The sequence below is a fragment of the Brienomyrus brachyistius genome, chromosome 13 (assembly GCF_023856365.1).
Source record: "Brienomyrus brachyistius isolate T26 chromosome 13, BBRACH_0.4, whole genome shotgun sequence".
NCBI classification, from domain to species: domain Eukaryota; kingdom Metazoa; phylum Chordata; class Actinopteri; order Osteoglossiformes; family Mormyridae; genus Brienomyrus; species Brienomyrus brachyistius.
This window is the reverse complement of record NC_064545.1, coordinates 24,920,977-24,943,165: the sequence shown is the minus strand read 5'-3', so window position 1 is coordinate 24,943,165 and position 22,189 is coordinate 24,920,977. Positions and strand designations below refer to the sequence as shown.

Sequence of the window (22,189 nt, the reverse complement as noted above, 5' to 3'; positions counted from 1 at the left end):
CTGCCAGATTGCACACAGTTGGGTTTCTGCAGTGTGACTGATTACTATGGAAGGGAAGGATTGGCCCTTATTGTAGAAATGGGTGTGTCTTGTACACTTTATCCATGGTAAGTACAAACTTTGCACGCGGTCATATTACATTTCAGAAATGAATAGAAATGCATGGTTACTTCCAGCACCGAAGATGCATTAATTATACTTTAACTTATTGCATTGAGTAAACAAAAAAAGTTTTCAAAGTTTATTTATTGTAAAACTTTTTGACTGACAACTTTCTACAGTGTGGCTTGTTTCAAAAAAGTAAAAAAAAAAAAAAAATCAGTTAAAACCTTTACAGCTCGCAGAATTATATTAAGATGATATACCAGCTGGTAGCAACAAGTGATTTAGTCGCGATGTTCAGATGAACGATTCCACATGGGGAGATGTGGACAGCGTCCGGTGCCGTGGTGCACAGAGGTGCGGGCAGCACACCAGGGGGGGGGGGGGTTCCTTCATGACCCTTCTATCAGTTGTCCAGAGGAGCCATGAGAAGATGTAGTTCTTTGAAGGCACTTCCATGTCGACCAACCTGACTGGCCTTGTTCTTCACAACGTTGCTGAGGTTCTTCAGCAGTTTGTAGCAGGCTTTGCATTTTTGGTGTCTGCACAACACAGTGGTCACGCCGAGGACAAACACATACGACCAGAGGTGGCAATTTCAGGTCCAGAAAGTAAAAATCCAGACCATGATTTACTTTCAACCAACCAGTTGAGCATAAAGAGTCACAGAGTACTCATCTGGTTGGTTGAAAGTAAATCATGGTCTGGATGTTTAATTTCTGGACCTCAAATTGCAACCTCTGCATACGACCAACAAGATCTCATTTATGATAATCATGATACCACTAGTTATAGCAATGCGCCAATGAAATATTTAAAATATTTAAGATGTATTTTGCCTCCCAAACACACCACATGCAACTTCTGGCACACAGACTTTGCAAACGGATAATTTGCGGGCAAAAAGCAAAACCTCACCTTTCTTCACGCGATATATCCACTCCAACAGAAGGGGGCGCTGTTAGCGTGTCTGAGATCAGAGGCCAGAAGCGTTTCAAGATGAGCTTTAAAGAAGTGCATCCAGTCTGGACATAACTAATGCAGAAAACGGAGGTAGTAGTGATCAGTCTGGCAAAAAAAACCCATTTTGTATTTATACAAAATTTATGATGTAAAATGTAGCCGATAGCAGAACTATGGGGTCCTTGCTGAACATAGAAATTCTATAACAGCCAGTTTGAGTCTCTGTACCGGTGGAGCACTGGACAGTACTGCTACTGCTGAACGTTCCACCCCATTCGTGCTGCTCTTACCTCTCATATTTACTTTGCAGCAGCTCTTCTATTTGGGGGAGGATAGAGGTGCACAGGTCCAGTTTCCACAGTGACCTGGTGACAAAGTACATATCAAACCACGGCCTTGTTTGGCAAACTTTCATTAGGATCTATACAGGAAGAACGTCCCGGATGCTCAATACCAAGTGAGACCATTATTCAAGCAAAATACTTCCAGGGCTACTGAATATTTCAAAAGGAAAGAGACAAATATTTCATCCTTCTGTGAGCGTTTACATTTCCATCTCTGGTATAGTTAACAGTTTAAATATTAAATTGACCATCTTTTACATCAATTATGTAAAACACATTTACAGTTGACTTAACATATGCTTTTGTCTACACTGATGTATCCATCCATCCATCCATCCATCCTCTAAAGTGTCTTATCCTATTCAGGGTCGCGGGGGGTCTGCAGCCTATCCCAGAGGCGGGGGGTGGAAGGCGGGGGACAACCCAGAATGGGGCACCAACCCATTACACGGCCACACACACACACACACACACACACACACACCATTCACGCCTATGGGCAGTGAACCCCAATTAGCCTCAGCATGTTTTTGGACTGTGGGGGAGAAGCCAGAGATCCAGGCCAAGGCAAATAATACATTACAAGCATACAGCCCAAGGAGAAAACGAGGCGCAAGTGCAGCTGATCTCCCAATGAAAGCCCAGTACCAACTGTAAGCAGGTTCAGAGCAAGACGTCTACAGCACATACAAACACAGCAAGATCTTAATGGAGCTTTTCCAATAAAAAGAAAAAGAATTCAGGGTTTCAAAACACACAGGAGACCAGCTGAGAGATCAAAGAGCAGTACAGTGAGATCAAAGAGCAGTACAGTGAGATCAAAGAGCAGTACAGTGAGATCAAAGAGCAGTACAGTGCTGTATGGGGTGGTCCCAGAACCGGAATGTCCAGTTATAACAAGTGAGACAAATGCACAAATCAGTGATCCAAAGGGAGACGACTGTACTCCTCCTTTGGGAGACAAAGCTGAGGACAGATTTCACATAAAAAGGAGCATGGACTGATGCTCACTTACGGTTTGAGGTTGAGGATGTTGAGGATGTCGACAACAATGGACAGGTCATTAATTGAGACAGCTGAATCTAGGGAAGTCTGAGGCACAAAGCAGAGGACTTGCGTCACACCCTGGGGTGCAAAGTCATGTACGAACTGCCAGAGCTCCGCCAAGTAAACACTAACGCGGGCCAAGGGATGACAGGAACCATTATTCAAGAAACAGATAATCATCCAGCATTACATCAGCAGCCAGAAGGTATATCTCCAGTAATAAGGCTACCAAGCTGGTTAGTGAGTAGGCTTGTGAGTTGCCAGTCAACTAGTTTGACCAACTTCCCAGTGGTTATCGGTTTGTATTTGTTTAAACAAAGCAGTGATCCCCAGGATAACCTGTTCATCATGTCCTCCAAGTGGTAAGTTACTAAAGCACAGACGCCTTCACATAACCCTTCCTTTTGTGATTCATAATTAAAGTTACCCAAGGTCGCCATGGGAACCACTTCTAGTCTTTAGCCGTGTCACACAATCAGTGTTTTTTTCCATCCCATCATACCCATCTTGGTTATCTAGGAGCCACACATGGGAGCCCTTGCCTTGACGTCTCCGCTGCTCCAAACCGTCCTGACGGATTCTAGGTTCTTGTGCCGGCTGGTGAGCATGACACACATGGTGTCGTGGCCCTTGCGGATCTGGGACAGCGCGTCCTCATCACTCAGCACAGACACTTTGTTGTTCTTCGCCACCTGAGGAAGCAATAAAACATTCAGCACCGACCAAAAGAACAAAACAAAAAAAAAAAAAAAACTAAATTAAAATTAAGCTGCTAATTTCTTCATGCTCAGAAAACTAGCACCAGATAATTAATATTAAACATTTGTAAGAGTTTGAAAGAAAAGCCCACTTCTAAGGAAATTATAAAGAAATCCATACCAAAGGAGGACATTTCAGGCCCAGAAAGTACAAAACCAGACCAAGGTTTTACTTCAACCAGCCACTTTAATACTCTGTGACTCTTTAAATGCAACTGGCTGTATGGAACAAAATCTTTTTCTGGATTTTTACTTTCGGGACCTGAAATTCCCACCTCTGCCAGTACCAAATATACACAAACCCATTTTATTAGCATGAATATAAAGTGTAAGTATACAAGACACTTTAAAAGCATACTGAACAGCAAAAACCAGTTCTATTCCATCATTTCCCCCAGTGTTGTCTGCCCATACTGGGATAAAATATCCCTTTACTTTACAACAGCCTGATATACAATTCTGAGCATCCCTCACAGGGGTGATCAGCACAGGTACAGGGGCAGACAGCACCTGACTAACCTGGAGGAAGTCGCCCACGTTGAGCCCAATGGGCTCGTTTCTGGAGGACAGGATGACCGTCGGTTCAGATTTGGGTTGTGGTGGGCGGGCAGCGTGCTGTACTGCAGGGGGCCGGGGGAGCACGGGCTGAGGGTGGCCAGCGGCTGTGACTATGGTGGGCTCTCTGACGGCGGGTGTGGATGAGGCGATAGGGATGATCTTCAGGTGACCAGGCTGAAGGCACAAGCAAATATTTACATCGGGGGGGGCAATCTTATCCGCAAAAGGGTGTGTGTGCAGGGTTTCGCTGCGACTCTCTAATTAGGCGGCTAATTAGAGGACTGATTGGCTGAAGAGTCCTCACACCTGGGTGTGAACAGCTGACCTAAAGGTTACCCCAAAAACCTGCATACACACACCGGCCCTTTGCAGGTAAGACTGTCTACCTCTGATTTACATCAAATACTTATTCTGCTCCACCTCCACTTCCACATACTTATTCAACATATATTGTAACTTAGCACAGAAATATATATTTACAAGTACAGGTTATGTTGGTGTTCGTAAATTTTAATTCAGTACGCCTAACAAACATCATAGCCTAGCCTTGAACTCTTACATCGGCCTACAATTGGACAAAATCATTAATACAAAGCCTATTTCATAATAAAGTGTTGTCATGTAATTTATGTCATGTAATTTACCGAATAATGTACTGAAAGTGAAAAACATTTTCCCATCGTAAAAAAATGCTGTAACACGGACCATCGTAACCCAGGAGGCGTCCATTTTCCTCACAGTTATATCCATTTCAGACTTAATCCCAGCTACACTTACCATCAGTTTGTCAGGCACTGGGGTCGTCTCCATCACTGGGCTGGGCCTCACCAGGAAACTCTCTAGAAAGAAAGATTTGATGTGACCCATAACGCTCATTCATGATGTTCAGAGAGGTTCATAAAATGACAGACTTCTATGAAAACATTTACATGCATTTTGTGTGTAACGTTTACGTGGCTCTGGGTGTCTGCTCTTTCAACCCTCTCTTTGAGAATATTGACAATGGCGATAATGACTCTTCTGAAGAAGCCAACGTCATCATGAGAAGTGATGGATGAAGACAGACGTCTGACCTTCCCCAAGAGTGAACGACCTCTGACACAAAGGGCCTTGTCTAGTCGGCAATATTCAAAGCACTCACCATCTTCAGGGGGTGCTGGAAATGGCTCCGTTGTCCTTGGGGGTGTGCGGGCTACAAAGGACAAGTGAGCAGATTATGAACTGGACTTGAATGATAATTAGGGTGTCAAGATTCATATAACAGCACATTCTTCATGTGGCTTAAAAAGCTACACCACTGTTATTCAGAAGCAATATGAACTTCAGTCATAAGCTGTTTATATCCATGCGTCCTAAAAGATGCAGAAATATTAGGTCAGTGATTTGCTATTTTCCTGAATAGACACATAGCACACTAATGCGGTCATTGGTTGTAAGTAGACAGCAAAGGAAAATGAAAAGATATGGACAGTATTGTATTCTCTTAGAGAGACTGGTGGTTATCCATCAATCCATCTTCCAACCACTTATCCAATACAGGTTAACAGGGAGCCAGCTAACCTATCCCAGGCACCCTAGACGTGATGTCAGTTCATTAGAATTTAGAAACAGAATCTAGTGATCAGTGATCATTGTTGACACACCACAGCACACAGTGCACAACAATGAAATGCATCCTCTGCATTTAACCCATATGCGACATAGCAGGGGGGGGCAGCTAATTCAGCGCCCGGGGAGCAGGGCTTGGGGGCGGTACCTTGCTCAGGGTACCTCAGTGGTGTCTTGCTGGTCAGGGATTTGAACCTGCAATCTTTCAATTACAACTGCGCTTCCCTAACCATTAAGCCACCACTGCCCACGGCGCATGCCACCACTGCCCACAGCGCATGCCACCACTGTCCATGCCAGCAGCATAAACATACAATCACAAAAATCACACGTGCCTTGGCAAAACGATTTTCCTGGGGATAAATGAAGCACCTGGGGGTTAAAGGCCTCGCTCAGGGGCCAACTCAGATTTGAACCAGCAACCCTCTGGTCACAGGAACAGCATCCTAACCCACTGAGGTGCACACGGGGCTTATAAAAAAAAATCTATAGCTCCTTAAAGAAAAATATTTTGAGATTACGTGGAGGGAAAATATGAAAGTGATTCAACATATTCAAAACACATAAGCTGCTAATTAACTTGCTTCATAGACCAATTAATGATACGAAAACAAAAATATGCATACATCACGGTCTAATTAATGAACTATTCAGCTGGAAGACAAAGACATTGCCGCCCCCCCCCCCCCCCAAGGGTGAGTCTAAGAATTACTGAAGGTAAGGGGGGAATTTTCCAGTAAGCAGCGGGGCTTACAGATGGCCATCTTCGGCTGAAAGATCTCCTTGTAATCTTCTGCATTGCGAATCTCTGCAGTAGACTCTTTCTCCTCCTTCTCCTCCTCGCTGCTGGGGCTACGCCTCTCGCCCTCAGGACTTCGTCGGTCCGTGTCCGGATTCTGCTTCACTCTATGCAGAATTGGCAAATTAGCCGTTTATTTTTAAACGCCAGGAGTATTCGGAGATTTCGAACAAGGAACGAAGAAGTATTGTAAGAGGACAGAGCGTGACAGACGTCACCTCTGTTTGCTACAAGTTGTCAGTGGACGCTGGTAGTTGCGGCGGATGGTGGTGCCCTTGGGCGTAGGGTCTGCGAGAGGCTTGTCATCCTGGATCACCCCCTGGATCACTGAGCCGGACTTCTTCACACGGTTCAGGTCCACAACGTACGAGGAGACATTTGTTAAGTGATATGAGACTCCAATCTGATAGGAGAGAGAGCGTAAGAGAGGGAAGGGGGAAGTAACACAGCAGCTTAGTTAGGACGACAAAGTGAAAAGATTAAAGCCTTAATGCACTAATATCATGTCCAAATCTTCTTTATGCATTTATACAAGCAGGTAGCATAGTGATTAAGAACAACCTAATGTTCGCCTCTAAGTACCAGAATCAGCCCTGGTGTGAACTTAACTTGTTCGAGGTGAATATTATGTGGAGTCGAGTGAAATATGAAACGGTCAAGTGAAAGACGGAACTAGTGGACATTTTTCCATTGCATTCCTAGTTAACGGCTGCTCAATACAGAGTGAGCAAGCGGGAGTGACACACCAGCTGGTTGCTGCATATGGCCAGATCAGCCACCTTGCCCCAAGCGACAGGCACCACGTCAAAGCAGCGATCGGGCTCCCAGCCATAAACCCGCAGGGCGTCCTGAGCGCCGCTGTACAGGCAGCATCCGTCCGGGTGGAATGAGATGCACCTACAAAAGACAGAGTGCGGCGTTCGGGTCACAGGGATCTCAATAAAGGGGGGGAGGGATGGGGTCCGTCCAGAAGTCGTTTCAGTAAAACCCAAGACAAACCTCACTGCTCCCGTCTCTCCTTCAGAGGAGCCGATCATCTTAAACTTCTCCAGATCCCACAGCTTGATGGTCCTGAACCACAGAACCAATCACAACAGAGACAGATTAGCAGTCATTTTCTCCTGAAACTGTCCATCTGGCCCAACTTTTACCTGTTACTGTCATTTTCATTTCTTACTAGTGAATCCTATACCAACAGCACTATACCATCGAATTCCAGCGATGAAATACCGCGGAATGTGAGCCCAAAGCCTTTCAGGTACCTGTCAGAGCTGCCGGAATTCCAGCGATGAAATACCGCGGAATGTGAGCCCAAAGCCTTTCAGGTACCTGTCAGAGCTGCCGGATGCCAGAAGGTACTCATTGGGATGAAACTGGACGATGTTCACTGCACCAGTATGAGCGGTAAATTCCGTGATCATCTTCCCAGCGGTCAAGTCCCACAACTGATGGCATGAAAGTGAATAAGAGGCTGGAATTTATTTTTTGAAATCCTCAAACTGAGAATTATGGTTTTCACTTTGGAAAAAAAAACTCAGACACCTGACAAGGGCAATTCCAACATTTGGAACGTGACACTTAGACTCATTTTGGCAAGCAAAGTTCACGAGCTTAGTATTAATAAGCCTATTTCCATATATTTTCATGTAACCTACTGGACTGAAAAGGCGAGTCTTCAAAATTCATATATTAATTTACAGGTTCGAAATACATCTAATCGGCATTGTGGATGGTGGAATTACCTTCACTGCTTTACCCCCACAGTGAGACGGCAGAGCGGACCCCACTCACCTTCACTGTGGAGTCGTCACTGGAGGACACGAGCCACTTCCCATCGGGGCTGAAGGACAGACACCGGACTGCCTGCGTATGACCCTGTAAATATAAGAATGAATATCAGCTCAAAAGTAACTGGGAATATATACTATCAAGTGCAGGGGCTCAACCAAGCACAGCACATGGACCCACACAGACACACAAACATATTAGACTTGAGGCAGCAAGTTGCCGTTTCGTTTTTTTGTACTAGAATGAATAATATTTTAATGGACCATTTAATTTTATTGAAATAATCAATGTTCATTACCACTGAATATATCCGTCCGGTCTTTTTATTAAGCACTTGGCAGAGGCCGTGATTCATGCTCGATCTATGTGAGCAGCTATTTTAGAGCCTGGCTGTGACTCTGGGACAAACACCAACTCTCCTCGGGTGGACTGGCTAAACATACAGGAATCATTTATCCACATCAGCTTAGGCTCAGCTCAACCAAATAAGGAAGAGCCTCTCTGCAGGTTGTCAGGGCTGCAAGGGCTGGGGGGGGGTCCTCTCTGTTAGATATCCTTTATAAGTGTGTTTACAATTTGTGATTCTGTGCATGCAATAATTCAATAAACATACAGTTTACACACTCATTTCTGTGCAACTCTTTCAGGACGTATGTTTGATGGCACATATATAATTATATAACAAGTCACTGTAACAAGCTGAGAATTCGATATGTACCAAAAGTCACAGCTATCATACACAAAATGGTTTGCCGTATTTTTTTTTTGCTTTCTCTTAGCCATTGGATATAAAATACTTATTTTACTTTAAAAATACACACTGCCTTGTCAGTTTCATTAAAAATGACCAATTAAGCAGCTCATTCACACCACAAAAGCACCAGTACTAACACTAGTTTAGACCATCTGCCAAAAACGCAATGCAAGGTAGAAAGATCCGGTTATTTTTACGGAGCGTAAAATGCAACGATTTTTAAGTGATCATTTTTATGTATATAAATAATGTATGTAACGGCAATAGGAAAAGCAGCACTTTCTGCTTAGAATGGAAGTGAAAAAAAGCTTTTTACCTTATATCTAAAGACACACCCTTTTCTTCTAACATCCCACAGCTGAAAGAGAAACAGGGCAAAGTAGGTGCAACTTTAGGTGGCAGCCAGAAGTTCAGGTGCGTAACCCAAAGTAAGTGTTAGAAAAGCATGTGAAGTCGAAGTAGGTCGTTTTCACCTTGATATTTGTGTCCATGGAGCCTGAGGCTAGATATTCCCCAAAAGGATGGAAATCGAGACTGCAAATGTTCGCCTTGTGTCCCATCAGAGTACGAAGTACTAGACAGGCAAAGGACAATTTAATTCAAGCTGTACATTCAACATATAACATTATTCAATATATAACACAAAAGCCCAATTCAGACAGGATTGGTTTTACCTTGGTCGGCTAAGTTTGTAGTATCAAAAAGGGATTTGACTGGCCAATTCAAATGGGATAAGAAATGTGCAATTTTCAGAGTTACCAGAGATAGCTGGACATAAAACTAAACCTATCCAAATATTAACATCAGAGTTAGCGAATCTAAAAAATTAAACGACAGGAGAATTTTATTTCTTATGTGCCCTATTCCGTTAACAAACTAAACAAATACGAACATACGGCAGAATCGAAATGGATGTAAATTATGGACCACGTCGGTAACAAAATGTATCCTAAGGTAAAAATAATTCTGTCTGAACAGGACTAAAGATATAAAACAAGCAACAAAGACCTAGAAAAACAAGTTACAGCACTGCCTCTTTATGTATTTTATCATGTCGTGATGGGATGGAGAATGTTGGAGAGAAACATAACAAGATTCAGACAAAACAGACTGACTTTTGGCTGCCTCCAGGTCCCAGACACGCAGTGACCCAGACTGTGACCCCGCAACCACCTGCTCCTCCGAACTGCTGAACTGCATGCACTCCACCGGGCTGGTGTGTCCCTTCAGACTCTGCGACACAGACAGAACACCTTCCATTACTTAGAAGGCGCAAGACTACAACACTATTTGGTATAAGGAATGGGAAAGACTCGGGAGCAGGAAAGGTAAAAATCCAGACCTGACAAGTAAAGCTGAATACTGAACTGGATGGGAGATAAAATACAAAAAGCTCTTTGCTCAATACCATTATACAGTTGGGCTTGCTGACCGCCCAGATGTTCACCCGACAGTCTTCCCCACCCGTGGCCAGCAGCCTGCCAGACGTTTTTCCCAGAGCCAGCGAGGACACGTTGCTGGAATGTGCCACAATCTCCTCTGTAAAAGAATCGAGGTACAGCAATGGAGTGCAAGCACAATACAAGATGAAAATTCAAGTGCAGCCAAAACCCCATTAACCTGTACACTCTGTACAACAAACATTCTCCTAATTTATCTAATGACAAGATCCCTTGCCAGTACCCTTTGCCTTATATTGCGTTCAGCTGAGTATATTCGTTCAGTTCACAAGACATTGATTTTTATAATTAGGTGTATGCTGATACAATATTTTCTACAAGGAAAACATCATCTAAAAAAAATCTGTGAAAAATAAGGGTGCAACTCACGCAATCGCCATGACGTCTTGGTTGTGCTGACCCCCGCCATGCTAACTGAACGAGTAACGCAAAAAAATAATGGCAATCTTTTCACGTTTATTCTGCGGTTGGTTCTTCAAATATATATGAAAAAACACAAGAAATGTAACTGTTTAATTAATCAACGACGTCACTTCACTTTCATTGCAGTTGCTTCCGGTGCCTGTAAAGAGAAGAAAGAGTTCAATAATGAAATATTTTATAACAAAAGGATCGAGATACAAGACAGCGCAAATCATTGTCATTGTGAGCAATTTACATTGTTATCTCTATAGGTGTCACTACGGGATGCAGAAAGTGTTCGAGCAAAGTTGTTAGCAGAAGCATCTCTGCACAATGAAACTGGAAAAGTAAAAAAGTAACAAAATGTGCTGTCGTACTAAATACAATCAAGCAAATGGTATTAGGATCATGACTACTGAATACCGAACAACAGCTACACGAACAACTAGCAACCACAATTAAAATCGTACATGGCTGTTAGCAAAATGTCGCTATTAAAGTATAGAACTTGGATATTATAAAACAAAAAACAATTAAATGAACCTGGCGTGTTACTGAGCTGACGTAATGAGAAAACAGCTAGCTAGTTAGTTAGTTAGATTGCATACTCAGCTAATTCTCTCAAATGCAAGTTAAAATGGGGTACGTACCGATGTTCAAACACTTCATAAATAAACTAACATTTCCAGCTGAGTGGATTTATTTTCTTTTTAAGAAAATGAACAGTCTATCCGGGCATTCTTAGCCAAACTGTTGACATGTTTGTTTTCGTTGCCCTCGGCTCAGGCAGTCTGGACGCCCCACGCAGGTACGGTCTTTCTGATTGGTCAAAGTACGCTTAGCAACCCTACCATGCGTCTTTGCTCTATGATAAATATAACTGCTGCAAATAATTATTCGAAGTTTATCAACACAACTCTATGGGTAAGAGATCAAATTCTACTGCTAAATGAGATAGCGAGTTTATATTTTTAACGCACGCCTCAGTTTTCTGCAACACGGGAGCACGTGCGGTACCGCCCTAGTTACTACCAACCAATGAAAGTCATGAATAGTCCAAGAAAAAGTGACGTCATTCATTTTGCGCCCCACCGAGGGATCACAAGTTCGCTGTTGTAATACCACTCATGCGAAAGTATGGCAATTATTGGCACGATATGAGTTATATGCCTCACTGCACGACTGAGTAGGTACAGAACTAAAATTATACTAGGAGCCAGTATAATCAGCGTTTTTCAAAAACACGAACACTCTGAATACGTGCATAAACAATGAAAATTGTAAGTAACAGATATAAAACTGTCCAAATAGCCTTATAGGAAACAAGAATCATTACAGCAGGGGTCTCCAACACCGCTATAATCCAATAGGTTTTCTGTTCTACCTGGCTTCTGATGAGGCGCACCTGTTACTGGTATTTACCATTTACCATTGTGGCTCATCGGAAGCCAGGTAAGATAGAAAACCTATTATAGAGTAGCTCTCCAGGACCGGAGCTGGAATCTCCTGCATTACGGGGTGGACAGTGCACCTACAGCACAGTATCAGTCGGTCACAACATTTTTGCGCCAAGTACTTTGCACCAATTTTCATTCAGACCAAGTAGTTCTGTTACTAAATTTTTAATCGCAAGAACTGTAGTAACTGGTTTGACACAGCTGACACACACCAATGTTAACCATTTTCATAATTCGTTTATAAAGCCTGTAGGTATATTATACTCTTATAAAATTATAGCAATATTCCTCAATTCCCTGCACTATTTATAATTTCATTCCAGTAATGCATAATGTACTTCCAGAGCACTTGCAATCTTATGTATTTTATCAAAATAAAAGACAAAATATATGATCCTAATAAAGCTGTATAACCCCATCAGGAATGACACAACATTCCTGATTGAACATATTTCAACATGCATAGTCCTGGTGATTTATGAAACAATGAACACCATGGAATTATATACCAAATTGTAATACTGAAGCAAATGTAATGTATTAATGACAGCAAACAAATGAAAGACTAGTCTCAGGTTCTAATACAGATCAGTTTGCCTCAGGAATATAAAAATACAGTTTTAGAGGAGTCTATTTTTGAATCCCTTCTAAAAATCATGTTACTTACAGGGGATCTCTTATTAGACATTCAAAATGTCACGACAACATCTAACAACTCAAAAAAAAAAAAATTCCCAAGCCTTTGCACATGAAATGGCACCTGAGGAACAGTACAGCCATTCAATGAGCACCTTTCACCAGACAACTCAAGGTAACAGTGAGGAAAAACAGAATAATGGACTCAATTTGATTTTATATGCTTAAGAAAGGAAAAAAACATTGTCATTGTCAGGACATGCTGATAAATTACAGTCAATGACAAATTTGCCAGTTGGGGCCCTCATTTTTAGCCCAATATGAGAAAAGCAGATTATCCCATAATAATTTAAAACATTATCAGACATCAGTATTTTGCCAAGCTAAAATTTCTTGATTTGTCGTCTCTCCTGTCTTCTCTGTTTCTTCTCGTTAACCTCCTCTGTGGCAGCCGGACTCCCCGCTGAAAACCAGGGACCCAGGAAGTTTACCCAGAGCAAATACAAAGCCCGTACGGGAGCCTGGAGAGCAGAGACAGTGTGTGGTAAGAAAGACGAGCTCAACAGCAGTGAGAAAATAGGTGTGCAATTACCGGTGTTCTGGCAGATCTTACCAGAAGCCAGAGGTACCAGAAGTAAGATGATATTGTGCTGAGAACTTGTACAATGGCAGTGAGCAAAATCACATCTTTAAGGTGCCTAAATTGAGAGAAACAGTCACTAAATTGCAAGGGTCAGTCCCAACCTTAAAAAAAAAAAAAAAAAAAAAAAAAAAAAAAACACACAGGAATCCACGCTAAACCACAATAAAAGTACTATTCCCAATACATCCACACTGCTTCTGCTGGCACACAAGAGAAATATATTTAACCTGAACTTTCACACAGAAATAAATTAAATTGTTTCAAACCATGACTAATTTAGACGAAGCTGTATTTGTTTGTGCCATGAGCAGCTCTTGGTACAATACAGGGCACTGCAGTGGAGAGCAGAACCTGCTCACCTGATGCAGAATCAACACTCACTCTGCCATGCCCTGCTCCATGTTCAGATCTATTCCACCATCCAGTAGACTGCCATCATCTGCAAAGGTAGGTTTGGCCATGGCAGACATGGACTGGTAACTCCCCATGTAGACCGACAGGGCAAACACCAGCAGGATCTGCAGAACAGTGCAGCTGTTGAACTGTGACAAAACCTAAAAGTTCCCTACATGCTAGATTGAACATGTTGCGCATATATCTCGTTTGTAAATTTATTATGTTCTAGTTAACAGACTATCCAATGATCCACAACAATTAATATCCTACAGTGCCATATTTTTAATTTAAAAATACATGTAATGCAAGATATGTTGTTGCATAAAAGTTATCTATAAAGCATGCATGATTTCAGTTAGTCAATCTTACCCATGTCCAAACCGTTGAACTGCTATAATAGAGCATTAGGTTGATAGCAACGAATATTGCCTGTGAAGAAACGTGAAAACGTGCAGTATGGGTCATGCAGATCGGGAAAATGGCTCTCCTTAAAACTCACATAAATTTCAAACATTTTTTATTCATTAATGCAATTCGATAAACACCGCAAATCGGGACTTACGTTTGCTCCAAGAATGACTCTTGTATAGAATTTAAGCGTGGCAATATTCTCTTCATATATCTGTTTCTTGCCTTTTGTTCCCACCTTTCCTTTTGGCTGAAACAAATGTTAGTAAAGGAAACAATGCAGACAACTGATTAATAGGATAAAGAATTTCTGTGTGAAATAAAATCACTATTCAATAAAAAAAAAAAAAAACAAAGAACTATAGCGACCTAACAACACCTGTCTAATAGACAAAATATCACTATATATATCCATCAAAATTACTGTCGATTCATATATGGTAATGGTATATTATGCCATTTGTCATACACGTTTAACCAAGTATAGGAGTGATCAGGCTAGCTAATTATAGCAAACTGGGAACCTTTATCAAAACCTGGCATTAGCATAACATACCGGCATTGTGTATTTCAGACCCGTAGTATGTCGCAGAAAATATTCTAACTATCGACATCCACGTCTAGAGGTGTATTTTAGCTTAATTTCTGTAGTAAAGAAATGATCAAACAGCCAACTACAGCAACACATCAGCATTGAACGAAAGTAAGTTCGGCGCGCAATTTATACGTCATTTCCTTCGCCTGCTTCTTCCTGGTTGAATGGAAAATCGCTAGTGCTGTATATATACGGCAGTTTATATTTTGGATAGGAACTGTCATAAGTGACACCAATAAATCATCGGGTTATAGCGATATGAAATTGTATCGTTTTTGATTTTTATTTCTTTCTCAAGAAATTAGCGCTGACAACACAGACAACGTTTTGTTTCCTTGGGAAAATCTGCTTATTAGGAGTTGCTTTGTCTTTTATACTAAGGATCACACGGAACGTTATAGAGCACGGGATAAAATATGCGATGGTCGTAATATTAATTTTATTACAATCGTAATATTATTAATCATATAATATGCCTATGACTGGGGTAGTGGCGGCCTGATGGTTAGGGAGGCGCTCTTGTGATTGGAAAGTTGTTGATTCTGACTAGCACGGTACTGACCCCCCCCCCCCCGGTGCTAAATAATTGCTGCCCTCTGCTATGTTACATATGGGTTAAATGTAGAGGACCCGTTTCCCTGCGGTGTGTGGACAATGTTTCACTTAACGTAATTTTATTTTATTTTCAAATTACCACTTGTCTTACACGAATTTAAAAACTACCCGTAAAAACAGTACAAATCTGAAATGTATGATCCAATAACCAACTTCAGGGGACAATGGTTATCTATTTTGTTTGACCATTTTCAATAAAAACTAAACGCCCCAAAGGGTCTTCAAATCAGAAAGCACATGTGATGAGTTTGTGGTACACTTATGCGTCCGGCATAATATAAACGCTCAACCGTACGGTAAGACACTCTCTGTATAACTGTTATTGCACAGTGAACTACGTATCCCAGCATTCAAGGCGGCATTAGAGTGACGTTTGGTTGGCTGGGATTGTTTCTGTAGGCGGAGTGAATAGCAGCGCAGAGACATCCACTGTACGAAGCTGGCGATATAATGTAAATTAATCGTGGTCGAAGTCTAACCAGATCTTTATCACAGGATCAGGTGAAAGGGTGGAAAAAATCCATAGATGAAGATGACAGACTCGTACGTAGGAGATCGGTGAACTGCAGGCGGTCAGGCGTTTTTATGAGACGACCCGAGTGCCTCAGTGTTATAACCTGCTGACTTTGGGAGACTACAGTTATAATGGAATCCCCCGAATTGCCAATCGAGGTAAATATTCCGATATTTTTGGCTCTATGAAAATGGTTGGATGACCGATATAACTTTTGAATTAAATTCGTATTAATAACCTGACATGTGACTAATCGTGCCATGCATGGGACAGCTTTAAGTGGTTTTACCTGCGGACAGGGAGTTTTTATTAAGTGGCAACACGACAGTCAATGCAGTATCTAAAAAAGAAAAAAAACAGTGGTTACGATGAACATTCATAAGTAATTAAAGATATTTGCTAAGTATAAGCGTATATCTGGTTGTGGCTCAGTGGGTAAGGAATCTGTTCCTGTAGGTTGTCGGTTCAAATCCCGGAGTCGGTACAGTGATTTTACCGTTGGGCACCTGCAGGGCCGGACAATCCTATTCGTAGCCCCTAAGTTCTGAGGGAACGTCGACTTGTTAACCAATTTCATTTTGCCTCGGATGTGGGCTCTTGGTGGTGATGCCCGCCTAGGGTGCCAACATAGGCTGGGATCGGTTACTGGGCACTGACCAAATCCCTTAACCTCCAAATGCTCCAGGGACGATAATCTCCCGATTTTATTATTTAAAAAATTGCGTCACTTTGGATAAAAAGTGTCTGGTAAATGTTCTGTAAAGTATTACTTATTTACTTATTATTTCTGCGTTTTCTTAATTAAGTCTCGTTGTATTTCCAATTAGAAATTATATGCAGGTCTGTAACCTAACCCTTATATACTAAAGTGAAGGACATTTTATTGCTTGTGTTAAATTTATGAATTTACAATAAATAGAATTGAAGTTTAATAATCCACCAATAAATTCCTGAACATGTAGCATATTTTATACTGGCACATACATTTTTGCCCCTCTGAACAGATAATCATTTACATACTCAAGTTCCTGCAAGTGCATGACAGGAAGGAAGCCTCGCTGGTCTGTAAACGCTGGCATGTCGCTAGCCAAGACAGTCAGTTCCAGGTAATGTGTTCAGTGTTTTCAATTAAAAGTCATTTTCTCGTTTATCTTAACAATAAGCTGTGAAATGTTTATATTGCCAGTAGGGCTGGACTATAGACGACTTGAATGTTTCCTCCATGACCATTCTAAACATTCCATCAGCGTTTACTTTTATATTGTGTGTCAATGCCACTATCGTGCGCCCCCCCCCCCCATCCATGTACTTAATGTGTAGGCCTACATGGAGCATGTTGGTCCGGGGCGAGTTATTTTGTGCCTCCGTATGCAGTATACTGAACATGGTTAGTGTGACAGTGAGGTCTCACTTGATTTAATATTTAACGATATTTCGATTTATTGTTTTACAAAATTTAAACAATAAGCAAAGAAAAACTCACACCTGGGCCTCCGTGAAGCGAGTGGGGGGGTAGGTCCATGGTTTGGATTGGAGGCCCAATATAATATGATTTCATGGGGCCCAAAATCTGAAGCAGTACCCCTGATCTGAAATGTCGACGATGAAAGCAACAGCTCAGCAGACACATCGTCTTTTAAAAATGGAGATGTTGAGGATAAACAAGATGAAGGACACTGACATTGTGGCGGATCTTTGCCGATTTATTGTCCTACACAGAAAAACCTGGTACTGTGTACTGTAAACAGCCGAAAATCATGCCAGCTAAAACTGGAAATACTGTGAACATTGCCACTCAGTTGAACACACAGAATGCAACTGCTTAGTCAGATACCAACATTTAAAATAAAGGACCCCATCGCCCCCCTCGATAATATTTGCAGAGCAGGGGTTAGGGGGTAATATGGAATAAACTGTGTTTCAAAATTGAATTGAGCTTGGTGACGATCCCGTAAAATTTAGGATGGGTGGCAACCAACAATTACAAAGCCGTTCCCTGGAACGGGCTGCGAGGCAGGGAGGGAAAAAACGCAACAAACAGTACTGGCGTTTTCTACGACAAAAATAAGTGAACAAACAACGTTTTGTATGATTTATTAAAACTAGACTTCCGTTTGCACTTCATTCATATTTTTTCATGGTCTTAATCTGTTTTAAGGGATTCTTAAGATAATTTGAGGAAAAATGTAACCTTGAAGTAAAAAAATAATTATATTGTGCTTATTTGTCATATCGTCTGATTCAAAAATATTTTGATAAAATATTTTGCCTTATAGCCCAGCCCTAAATTTGTCAGTAAAAACATTGTGTAACAAAATATTAGTGTTATGAAAGTTTGTACTGGATCCCTTGCAGAAAAACCTAACCTTCAAGCTGCCAGCCTCTCTGTCTTCCCTGGATGTTGTCCGGGGGCTTGCCAGGCTACCTCACTGCGGCCTGGTCATCAGCCACCTTGACGGGTCTGCGGTGTCCCGGGCAGTGCTGACGGAGGTGGGCCGCTACCTGGGTTCTCGCCTGCAGAGCCTCTCGCTTCCGGGCAGCAGCATTACGGAGTCCTCCCTGCTGGCTCTCTTACCCCAGCTCACTGCTCTCCGGCGCCTGGATCTGAGAGGCCTCGACAGCCTCTTCATGTCAGGAGCGTTCCTCAGCCAGCAGGACAGCCGGCTGGAGGTGCAGGAGGCGCTGAGACACCTGGAAGAGCTGGACCTCTCTGACCTTCGCTACCTGTCCGACCTGACCTTTAACCGCCTGACAGGTTGCACCCCACACCTCAGACGGCTGTCTCTGGCCGGGTGCCACATCGCCTTCGAGTTCGACCCATACCGGGGCTGCCCCGTAGGTCCAGACTCCTCTGCGATGCTTTCTCTGCGCAATCTGCTCAAGCTGCTCCAGAAGCAGGCTGGCACCGTGCGTGGGCTCGACCTGAGCAGGACCGGAATCACGCCCGAGTCCCTCAAGTCCCTGTCCAAGATTGAGGGGCTACGTCTGGAGGAGCTGCACCTCCAGGGCTGTAAGGAACTGACCGACCAGGCTCTGATCACGCTCTGCAAATACCAGCCCGCGCTGAAGACCCTGGACCTCAGCTCATGCACCGAGCTCACGAATGCAACGGCCCAGGCCGTGGCCTCCGGCCTGAAGGACCTCCAGCATCTTCACCTGGCCCGCGTCTGGAGGGTGACGGACAAAGGTCTGTCAGAGCTCATGATGCTCCAGTACCTGCAGACCCTGGACCTCTCCGAGTGCATCCACGTCAGTGGTGTGGATCTGCTGAAGGGCCTGCAGTCCCCCTCAGCAGCAGCTTCTCTGGTGGCCCTCAGCTTTAGGGACTGCTGCTACGTCAGGGTCAGTGTCTGGGATAGACGGCCTTTCATAAAAAAGACGATAACTGCCACTATTACTATGCTAATGTATTTTTTGTTGTTAACATTTAAACATGCTGAAAATGCTTTACAATGCAGGATGTACATTAGTGGCAAAACCATGGAAACACCTAACATTTTTTGGTGGTCATGTTTATAAACAAAGTTTTACAAATATTGTATACAAATATAATACACTGGATGATTAAATAAGGGACTGGAGCAACAGTTGAATAAAGTTCTCCAAATCTGAAAAAACTGGAAGCATTTCCACAATTTTGACCACTAGCGTACAGATTCTAGCCCTAAAGAATGGAACAAGCAATGAAAATATGCTATATCCATATGTAATAATCTAAACAACCTCCATAAAATCCGCAAATGCTCTTTGTAACGTAAATGGATTTCTGAAGGCATCTACGATTTTTAGTCTAGAAATCCTGTATTGTTGTTTAAGTCTCCTAAACCCTTTTTTTTGTTGGGGGGGGCAGTCAAAGGTTCTTGCATATTCAGAAAATCATTTTACAACCCCTCTCAATTACTTGGTGACCCCCAGGGACATTGTGATCCACAGCTTTAGAAGTGCAGGTTTAAGGTTGGTTGGTGGTTTAATTAGTGCTTGACGGTTGGGTCCACAAACCTGTACTGGATAAGCTTTGGTCATTGATGGTCATATTACCAGGCTCAGGTTTTCATATGGATTTCCTTCTCCCAGGACATATCGATATTCTCATTGGCCCAGCTTCTTGGCCCCTACATACGCAAGCTGGACCTAACGTCCTGTCAATGCCTGACTGACCTGAGCGTACAAGCCATTGCTACCTACCTGCCGTCGCTACTGGTGCTCAGACTGGGCGGGTGCAAGGAGATCACAGACTGGGGGCTGCTGGGAATGGTCGATCCCGCCACGGAGTTTGGCCCTGACAAGGATCTGGTAGGACAGTCAATCGGCTAAGCAGCGTAGCATCCAGCCTGTACATTGTGCTTAAATGTTACGATCAGATTTGGTTTTCGATCGTTTTCTCGGCTGTGCAGGAGGTGAAGGGCCCATCCTTCACCCGGACCTTTGGGAACATGGGGTTCTTCCGCCCTCCGCCCATGCCTTTTGTGGCAAAGCCTCGACTGGTGACTGAGGACGACCTGAAGACCTTCCGGGAGCAGGAAGGAGTCTCCCTGCTGGCCCTCCGAGGCCTTCAGGAGCTGGACCTGTCCGGCTGCAGCAAGCTGACCGACACCAGCATCACTCAGGTAGGGAGGGGGAACGCTACAAAGCTAGCAGCACATTCGGCAGTGTGTCAGCTGACGTGCTACGGAAACGGCCGAGCTAACACAGCTCCCCTCTCTGCCTAGGTTCTCCGATTCCCTGACTTGCAGCGGCTCTCACTCTCCATGCTAAGCGACATCACGGACCAGAGCCTGCTCTCAGTGGGTTGGCACTGCCGAAGCCTTATCAGCCTGAATCTCTCTTACTGCCCTCTGCTGACCGACCAGGGCATCGTCGGAGCAGCACCCTTCCTGAGGAGATTATGGAGCCTCCAGCTGGCTGGTTGCAGCCAAATTACTGACAAGTAAGAGAGTCTCTTATCGTATACAGTAGTGTTTCCCAATCTGGTCCTTGAGGACCCACAGTCAGTCCCTGTTTTTGTGCCCACCAAGCTCCCTGCCAGACTCCACATATTTTGCTCCCTCCCAGAGCAAAAATGTCGACTGTCTTTGGGTCGACATACAGAAGTAAGGCAATCAGCCAGAAACACAAAGCTATGGCCCTAATGTGTGTATTAAAAGTTTAAACCAGAAGTGCAGTTACACTACACAGTAGCTCAATGGAGTAACACCCAAGTTGAGCGTTATCGGTGACCGGAGTTCCTCTTCCCCAGGTCCCTGGCTGCCATCACGCAGCACTGTCAGAGCCTGCGGACTTTGGACATTTCCGTGTGTAAGGGCGTCACCATGACGGCGGTGGAACAGCTCCAGTCCCACCTGCCCTTCCTGGACTCTGTGAACCACTGCTTGGTGGGTGGGGCCAACCCTACCTTCATTCTCTGAGTCGCCTTTAGAAAGGTCACCTTAACTATGCAGGCCTCACCTTTGTTCCTGACTGGACTTGAACAATATCAGGTCTGTAATGCTAATCGAGCTACCTCCAAAGATGGCTGCAGCACTTCATTTGTAAGCAGTGGCCCATTTAACAGAGAACTATTTCGGGTGTCTTAAGCCAGCAGGGCTGGCTCCTATTCATATACCAGGGGTGTTAATGGGGCCAAACAGCTCTCAAGATGGAAGTTTCTGTTCCTTGTACTTCCGGGTTCAGTTATTTCCCGCAGATACTCCGAGTGAGGACACTGCGATTCAGTCATCGTTCCGTAATAATAGACCTGTATGTGGACTGATGTTTTATAAACAGGGAAATTCAGGGAACTGGATGTAATCGATGAAAGCTGAAGGGACAGAAGACACAGCTGCACTGGAAAACTGCTCATTCTCAACGAGTAGCTAGACGGCCAATATAACAACACTGTGTAGTAAATTTAGGAAAAGTGTAAAGTTTTTGTGACACAATGCTGGGGATACGGGTGCAATATAGTTCAAATTCTGAGAAGGTATTTTAATGTCTCACTGTCTTTAGTAGATATTTCTCTACGAGAAGTCTTTAGCAGAATTTCCTGTGAGCTGAAAAGCGCGTAATGTATGTGTGCGTCCTGAAATAGAGACAATTGGATGTTTCCATTTAAGACGTCCACAATACCAGTAATGGTCAACAGCTACAGGCTGCTGCACAAATACTATGTTTTTGTTTTTTTTTGAAGAATATATGATGTGTAACTTTTTAAATCAATGTGTTACAATCATATTAAAAGACAGACGTACAGGTGACAGATCAGATATGATACACAGTGATGTCTGCCTTGCTGAATGCTGTAGGTGCCTGTATTTGTCAAGTCAATAAGAGCAAAACGTATATATTTATATATACATACACACA

General features: G+C 43.2%; 3 protein-coding genes across 4 annotated transcripts; 1 reads left to right on the top strand and 2 right to left on the bottom strand.

Annotated features, from left to right (window-relative positions):
- Nucleotides 1-228: 228 nt before the first annotated feature.
- On the bottom strand, nt 229-12,001 carry katnb1 (katanin p80 (WD repeat containing) subunit B 1). The gene is made up of 21 exons (XM_048973209.1): nt 11,234-12,001; nt 10,720-10,743; nt 10,551-10,595; nt 10,130-10,260; nt 9,837-9,954; nt 9,195-9,295; nt 9,038-9,079; nt 7,971-8,054; nt 7,509-7,624; nt 7,179-7,250; nt 6,926-7,076; nt 6,398-6,582; nt 6,135-6,286; nt 4,914-4,964; nt 4,550-4,611; nt 3,734-3,946; nt 2,999-3,148; nt 2,425-2,501; nt 1,356-1,430; nt 1,021-1,137; nt 229-644 (listed from the first exon to the last, which is right to left on the bottom strand). Exons 1-21 carry the CDS (start codon nt 11,250-11,252, stop codon nt 509-511), a joined length of 2,121 nt encoding a protein of 706 aa, XP_048829166.1. The 5' UTR covers nt 11,253-12,001; the 3' UTR covers nt 229-508.
- A 188-nt stretch (nt 12,002-12,189) lies between these two features.
- tmem208 (transmembrane protein 208) lies at nt 12,190-14,853 on the bottom strand. The gene is made up of 6 exons (XM_048973213.1): nt 14,680-14,853; nt 14,278-14,373; nt 14,085-14,144; nt 13,701-13,837; nt 13,290-13,374; nt 12,190-13,197 (listed from the first exon to the last, which is right to left on the bottom strand). Exons 1-6 carry the CDS (start codon nt 14,683-14,685, stop codon nt 13,060-13,062), a joined length of 522 nt encoding a protein of 173 aa, XP_048829170.1. The 5' UTR covers nt 14,686-14,853; the 3' UTR covers nt 12,190-13,059.
- Nucleotides 14,854-15,218: 365 nt separating this feature from the next.
- lrrc29 (leucine rich repeat containing 29) lies at nt 15,219-22,089 on the top strand. 2 transcript variants are annotated; one of them, XM_048973210.1, is made up of 7 exons: nt 15,221-16,005; nt 16,852-16,953; nt 18,203-19,189; nt 19,922-20,140; nt 20,242-20,454; nt 20,557-20,774; nt 21,084-22,089. In XM_048973210.1, exons 1-7 carry the CDS (start codon nt 15,979-15,981, stop codon nt 21,250-21,252), a joined length of 1,935 nt encoding a protein of 644 aa, XP_048829167.1. In that variant the 5' UTR covers nt 15,221-15,978; the 3' UTR covers nt 21,253-22,089. The 2 variants fall into 2 exon arrangements, with proteins under 2 accessions (XP_048829168.1, XP_048829167.1); XM_048973211.1 differs by lacking the exon at nt 16,852-16,953 and having other exon boundaries at nt 15,219-16,005.
- The last annotated feature ends 100 nt before the right edge of the window (nt 22,090-22,189 follow it).

Coding starts and splice junctions, on each gene's coding strand:
- katnb1 (XM_048973209.1), bottom strand. Junction 9,296..9,836: donor GGACCTGGAGGCAGCCAAAA/GTCAGTCTGTTT, acceptor TTGCCTGTCTAG/TACTTCGTACTCTGATGGGA. Junction 7,077..7,178: donor GGAGAGACGGGAGCAGTGAG/GTTTGTCTTGGG, acceptor TGTCTTTTGTAG/GTGCATCTCATTCCACCCGG.
- tmem208 (XM_048973213.1), bottom strand. Junction 14,145..14,277: donor GAGTCATTCTTGGAGCAAAC/GTAAGTCCCGAT, acceptor GTTTCTTCACAG/GCAATATTCGTTGCTATCAA. Junction 13,838..14,084: donor GTTCAACGGTTTGGACATGG/GTAAGATTGACT, acceptor ACTGTTCTGCAG/ATCCTGCTGGTGTTTGCCCT.
- lrrc29 (XM_048973210.1), top strand. CDS start 15,979: ATGGAATCCCCCGAATTGCCAATCGAG. Junction 16,006..16,851: donor CCCCCGAATTGCCAATCGAG/GTAAATATTCCG, acceptor CCCTCTGAACAG/ATAATCATTTACATACTCAA. Junction 19,190..19,921: donor GGGACTGCTGCTACGTCAGG/GTCAGTGTCTGG, acceptor TCCTTCTCCCAG/GACATATCGATATTCTCATT.